General features: G+C 34.4%; 1 protein-coding gene across 1 annotated transcript in view; it reads left to right on the plus strand.

Annotated features, from left to right (window-relative positions):
* Positions 1-7,500, plus strand: part of LOC135215530 (serine-rich adhesin for platelets-like) — a 346,329-nt gene that overhangs the window by 332,061 nt on the left and 6,768 nt on the right. Inside the window, exon 2 of the mRNA XM_064250356.1 lies at positions 3,520-7,046. Within this exon, the coding sequence (XP_064106426.1) occupies positions 4,594-7,046 (2,453 nt within the window). The 5' untranslated portion in view covers positions 3,520-4,593. The remainder of the gene's footprint in view (positions 1-3,519; positions 7,047-7,500) is intronic.

The raw sequence follows: 7,500 nt of genomic DNA on the forward strand, positions 1-7,500 counted from the left end.
GAAATATCTTCTCCCCTTTTTTAAACTTGTCTACATACCCTGCTACTAAAGTATAGTTCATGGGGATTTCATCCAGCAATAAATCCACTCAGGAGTTTTTAAGTGATATATTACAAAAGATCTAATGACTGGTTAAAGGCTGGTTACAGGTGTTGGATACATGTCAGCAATTATGATTGAGTCCACCATTTCTCTGATGACGTCTTTTTCAATGAAAATCTCGTGCCTTTGGGGTCCACCATTTCTCTGATGACCTCTTTTTCAATGAAAATCTCGTGCCTTTGGGGTCCACCATTTCTCTGATGACCTCTTTTTCAATGAAAATGTCGTGCCCATGGGGTGTCTGAAGGATTCCTTATCCGTATAAATGCCTAAAATATACTTAAATGATCATTAAACTCTCACGGAAGATCATCAAACATATAGGAAGGTTGTATGGCAGGATGACGTTAAACTTCCCAAGATTGCTGGGGACTTCGGCCTTGACTACTTCCATAGAAATAAGAAGTCATACAGGAAGTAACCAATTGTGCGCTATTATCAGTCAAGACCCCATCTATACTTTTCACCATGTGAAGATGTTGGCGTATCCTGATGACTTCGTCCCTTCCTGCTGTAGCATCAACTCAGTGGAATTTCTCAAACTACCTACAGTAACAAGGCCAATGCCATTATAGCTTCCCTCGAAGGCCTCACAGTGCGCTTGTCGAAAAACCATCCATTGCATCACCCCATAAGTGAATGAGGGAAGGTCTATCCTTCCTATCATAAGTATGAACGACACCTGAAAAATCTCTTCTTGTTACATTTACCAAGAAATTCTTCCTCAGAGGCCTCTGGCCATGATGCGTCAGAGAATAAATGGGTATTGCAAAGACCGCACCTTTATTTACGCTCTTTGCACGCACAGTTCTTAATGCACTATTAAAGAAACAGATATGTTCAGACAAATGGATGCTCCCTTCACGAGGCCACCTTTTTGAAGATCAAGTGAGGGGATACCCACTGATGATGCCGTCGTGGCTAATTCTGTTGCTAATTCTGGTCTACTATGACCAGCTTCCCCATCTTGATGCCGTTTTGAAGTGTAAAAAGGCATAGACTGCATATGCACTGGATAGAATTTCTATGCAATCGTTAAGGATATGACTGAAAGGACAACATCGAGATGTTTCATGTCTCTGCGGTATGGTATTTGAAGGCAACAGCAGGGAAGACATGACCTGGTATGAGAAACCCATCTTTTGCGGTGACTTTGTAATCAGCTCTTTTTATAAAAGTCGAAATACATATTTGTGGTATTTTCTTATTTCCCTTTTTTCATCTCTAAAACTTAAGAAATTCCATTTAGTCTTTCAGAGGTGAGTTTCGATAATTATACTATAAAAAAATCTATACCTACATCACTGTATTTAAAAACAGAAGATCCTTCATTTTTGGGGGGTTAAAGCATAATTAATTTTTAGCTCAAACTGATTACTGTTTGGTAATTACTTACAAATTCCAATCATAATCACTTTTGTGAGCGTTTTGGATTCCAATCGAGATAACAGCTTTAAAACAAGGAAACCAACAGAGAAATATTAATATAATATATCGTCTGTAAATAAAAACCATAGGCAGCTGAGAAAGAAAACGACATATATAATAATAGCTATTTACAATGATGGTCCCCAGGAGGCGATATGTTTTACTGAAACAGCATGAAGAAGAAAATGTATCCCTCCAGCAGACATATCACAGAAATAGACTTGAGGCAAGTCAATACATAAATACTTTATATGAAGAATCATATGCCTTATAGCTTAATAACCCCATTTTTTAAAAGGTATATATATATATATAATATATATCTATATATATATATATATATATATATGTGTGTGTGTGTGTGTGTGTGTGTGTGTGTGTGTGTGTGTGTGTGTATATATATATAGTATAATGCCAATGAATTTAATCTTCTTTAATAAAATAGGACGATAATTAAATGTAAGTGCTGACCTAATTTTCTATTTTACGCCTGATGAATGCTTGTGTTGTCATACAATAATATATTGGGTTTTTTAATACCATTTCTAAATTCCTGCTTTTTTTAGACGAAGAAATAAATAGCATCCTCTATCAAATAAATCAGGTGATTTATTTGTTCAAGTTGCTCTCATAAGGTTATAGTTCGAAAAGAAAAAATTCGCTGTATTGACGGATATATATATATATATATATATATATATATATATATATATATATATATATATATATATTATATATATATATATATATATATATATATATATATATATATATATATATATATATATATATATATATATATATATATATATATATATATATATATATAGATATATATATATATAGGGCTTGGGGGTTGGACCGTTCATGATATATAAATGTCATAAGATTTGTGTGTCTTTACGATAACAGAAAAATACGAGGATTTTACTTTTTTTTTCTTAAAAATAACACAAATATAAAACTGAAAATGAGAACTGAGTATTGACCATCACTTTCCAAAATCGATATATATATAGATATATATATATATATATATATATATATATATATATATATATATATATATATATATATATATATATATATATATATATCTATATATATATCGATTTTAAAGTGATGGTCAATACGCAGTTCTCATTTTCAGTTTTATATTTGTGTTATTTTTAAGAAAAAAAAGTAAAATCCTCGTATTTTTCTGTTATCGTAAAGACACACAAATCTTATGACATTTATATATCATGAACGGTCCAACCCCCAAGCCCTTTCTGTATTCACACACAAAAACCAAACTTTTCTAGAGCAGTTTTGAATTCCATTTATGCTTCGAAGTAAAAAAAACCTTTTATCTCCTATAGATCATAGATACATTTTTTTCTTCATCCTTTCGCCCTTTCAAAAAATCTATAGACAACAAATTGCCCGGAGCTCTATTATGCGTTCATGCCTGCAGAAACGTTTCCAGGAAAACCTCTGTAACATTTATTTGAGCCTTTTTTCATTTTGTTGAGATAATACAATGGAAACGAACCAATTACCCAACGTTGATGAGAGGTTTCCGGTATCACTGAAATGTGGAATTGATATTCAAATGTTCAGACTTTTATATATGAGAAAAAGTTTGATGTAAAGAGTTTATCTTTGAAGAGAAAATATCCTCCGAGGTGCTTGTCGTTAGTTCCTGTCTCACTGATTTATTTCACATGCTCGAACTATTTATTGGCTGATGATGACTAATTATTTTAATAGCTTACGAGAATATGATGTCCTACCTTGAAAAATTGTATAATGATTAATCAATAAGAAAACTTATCCAATATTAGTAAGATTAACAAAAATACATTGCTCCCATATCCAATTACTGGAAATAAATGTGAGAGCATGTTGATATAAATACTAATTGGAGACCTCCAATAAAAATATACATTTTTTGAAAGCTTCCCTTAAAAAATCATCATTAAAGTCCACTATTTCTTTTTCTTGCAGAAGTGAAGACGACTTTGGACTCGGGTTCTCTATACCTTCTGGAATGAAACGTCATCTGCATATGCGCTCCTCAAATTAGCAGAAGGAATTCCCTCAAGGACTGACGAGGCAGCCTCGCCCGAGATACTTATAATAAAAAACCCGGTCTCCAAATGTCTCCAGACGGAATCCACTGCGGAAACAGTGGTGATTTCAGAGTTTTATGAGAACGTGTAGCAGATACAGATGACTCGTTGTGTTGGTGGAGAATCTAACCGAAAATGATAGTCGTGAGAAAAACCAAAATTATTTCCGTACACCGTCGGTGATGTTTGGATTTGCCATAACCAAGGATTCAGTGAAGCACCATAAGATGAGATAAATTGTTAATTAAAGAAAATGCTGCTTACTTTTGGCTAGTAAAGCTTTGTATCCAACAAGATTACTTGATTTAATTAATGCCCTTTTAATAAAGAAAAAAGTGATTATTAGTGTAAAACTGTAATTGAGTTACTTCAGCCTGTTCTCTTTTTTGACAAATAAGGACTATTTTTAAATATGTACACCGCATTAGTTTTTCTTATTCTTATATGCTGAAATTAGAAATAAGTTGTTCTGGTTTCTGTTAGTCAATAGGATCTTTACGGAAGGAATAATGAAAATCTGAAATTTATTTAATGAAAAGTATAAACATCAAGTGCTTAGAATAATCAGTATTTCACTGTAATGAAAATATCTTAATTCGATGTAACACCAAGGTGTGATTCATGGATATTTCTAAATACATCAAACATTATGAATTAACCGTCATGTTCAATTTCGCTAAAATATTTTAGATCAGTGTTTGATGTTACATGCACAATTAAGATTAATTAAGAAAGGCTTAAAATTTAAACATTCTTGCAAACGCATTAGAAATAAAATTAAGGAAAACATACGGCATGAATATATTTTAATGATTCCAAACTAAGCAGCATTGAACAGCTCTCTTTTTTTTATTTATATGAGGGAAAATATATTTTGAGGTTATATTTCCACTATAGTGTTTGTTGTGGTCAAATACAATGGAAATCAGATAGTGCCCAGTGTCACACGATGGATTTATGCCAGCGAACATTTCAAAATGATGTTAAAAAAATGATCCACAGTAAACAAGGTTCTGAGAATGACTTGCGCCGCTTCAACTTTGGTTCGTTTCAGTCAACGCTGATGACGTCATGTGTACCTTCTTTTAAATGTGGACCGTTGAAAAACACGTGTGGAACAACCAGCTTACTTTACAGTAATGAAAAAAATGCATCTCGAATCAACGATGGACAAGACGTGGACACCACAAACGGTGGCAGTGCTTGTGTAGACAATATTTCATCCAATAAAAGATCAGGAGCGAAATTATTCTCAAACTATACCCAAGGGCAAGTAACAACAGAAAGCCCTAGAAAGCAAGTAAGCTCATCTTCAGTAACAAGTCTTGACATTCTCTCTAGTTCTGATGTAGTTATCACACAACCAACTTCAAGTGATCTTTCATCCTCTCACGAGTTTTCATCACCAGTTTACAATAATACTCAGACCGAGGCTAAGTTGAATAATTCTTTTTCTGCTCTTCACTCTCAAGAGCGGGAGACTTTTTCAAGCGACCAAGGAAGTCAGTTAATCATAAAGAACAATTCAAACAAATTTTTAGGTAACAGTAGTGAACCCCATAATGACTATTCAGATATCGACCTCCCAGGAAAAGATCTTAGTACATTTACCAGTGAGGAGTCAGTGAAAAAAGGGCCAACAATTTCGCTTGCAAGTAAAAAATCCATTTTTAGTGCAATCATGAAGGCAGATGCCAATTACTTAAAAAACAATATTGATCATCAGCAGATACCTCAAGACTCAAAGAAGAATAAGGAATCTCATGTCAAGACTAATGACACATATGGTTCATTGCATTCAGAAAAGAATTCAGCTCAGTCATCGGCAACTAGGCATCTTCCCCATGATTCGAAGAAGTCGCCCAACAAAAAGTCATCTAAGGTGGGCCATAATGCCTATAGTTATTCCCTGCCTGATGCCACTCAGAAACTTTTCACCCCGGAAGATTTGTCTAACGAGGATATGCAACCCAATCCGCCAAATTCTAAAGTCGAAATTTACCAGAATTTTAATGCCAAGGAGGCAGAATTTGTCCTCCACAAGCCCAAACGGAAGCCAAGAAAGGTTCCCTTGCCCTCTAGTTTCATGGTAACTGTAAGTTTAAGTTCAGAGCTTCAGAAGGCTCGTCATGGTCTGATTGAGCCTCTGGCCACTGAAGATGAGGTAGCCCTTCAGGAAGGTACAAAAGAGTTCATGGAAAACGGCTTTCTTAGTGGTTTTGAGAGTTCGTTCTATCATTCTTATGACTTGAGCCCCTGTGAAGCAGTTAATTTTGTGTTAGAGAACAGTATTGACAATTTTGACAGAGAAGAGTATGTTCAGTTTAAAAAAGCAAAGGACTCAGACTTAAAAGTGCCTAATATCCCTGAGTCGTCATATCTTGTACAGTCCCTTATTATTAAACCTGAAACTAAACACATTCAGCTAGGCATTACAAGAAGTAAAATGAAGGTCATTCATTCTGCAAACAGCGCAGACAGCAATTTCAAAGACTGTAGTTTAGAAAACAATACAAATTCAGTGCCTAACTGCATATCTGACAGATTATGTAGTGAGCAGGAAAATGGAAATATTTCTCCACCCGGTATTCGTAGAGTATGTCAGAAAAACAAAAGAATGACTGCTGTAGATGACGAACTAAAAGAAGGTACAGCTGAAAAATCAAGTGATTCATTGGCAGAAGATAGGAAAAGGGAAAAGAGGTCTAAGAAACTTGAGTTATCTTCCAGTGAATCGCTTAAAAGTGCCTCTAAAAGGACTAGTAATGATCAGTCAGTATTGTTAGGAGTTAGTAATTCATTTTCATCCATAGATCCCTATGGTGAGGACATAAATTCTTGTAAGAATTTAATTAACATATCTAGTCCAACAAACCTTGAGACACATAAATTAAAGGCAGGTAATGAACCTAGTGCTAGTGAAAAGACTCGTCATAAACGAAGCACAAAACTTTATAAGAATATTAAGTACTATAAAATCACAAATCGTGACCAGTCTTCTTTTGAAAACGACTCTAGTGAGAATTTGACAAAGGGAGATGATGTGAATAAAACATTTGTTGAAAGTTTTAAGTCGCGTGGAAGACACAGACATCGTTTGTCTTCAAATGCCGTGTCAGCAAAACGCGAGAATCCACTGTACATATACAGCAACAAAGAAACACCAAAAACAACGATGGACATCTTAGAGGAAGTCCAGTCCCATCTCAGGGCGCGTCTGGCTTCCTTGGAGGATCTAGATGCCCTGGCAGAAACCATTGCTGATGGTAAAGATACCCAGCCCAAAGGGAGGCCTATGGTACCTTATAAGCCTCTGGTAGATCTTGCGTGTTCCTTCACGCCACCGTCATCCTCATCTCCCTCCTCAGTGAGGGATTGGTCTTTTAGCACAGGAGCCACAAGGTAAGAGCCAAATTTTAGTGGCAGTTTGAGGTTATACTTCCTTCTTTTTCTTTACATAACATTGACGTCATTAGGCCAGCAATTGCATTTCATCTACATATTTTAATTTGCTAACGAAAGTAGTAAAGAATGTCATAAATTTATAACAGCCTTTAAAAAGAAAGTAATTTTCATTCAAAGAATAAAGAAAATAAATTGTAATAAAGTCATGACTGGAGACTAAATTAAAGTTGATACATATCTATTTTAATTATTAAATTCTAAGTAATCTTTTTATAACATTATTACTACTGCCAACACATCAAATTCATAACCGATAAGCACACAATCAACAGTGATTCAATTTGTTTTTTTTAAATTCGTCCCTTATTATAATTTTGATAGTTTAGTTTCTTAGTTTCAAAATAATAATTTCAACCATACACACACACACACACACACACATACATATATA

The sequence above is a fragment of the Macrobrachium nipponense genome, chromosome 5, assembly GCF_015104395.2.
Source record: "Macrobrachium nipponense isolate FS-2020 chromosome 5, ASM1510439v2, whole genome shotgun sequence".
In the NCBI taxonomy this organism is placed as follows: domain Eukaryota; kingdom Metazoa; phylum Arthropoda; class Malacostraca; order Decapoda; family Palaemonidae; genus Macrobrachium; species Macrobrachium nipponense.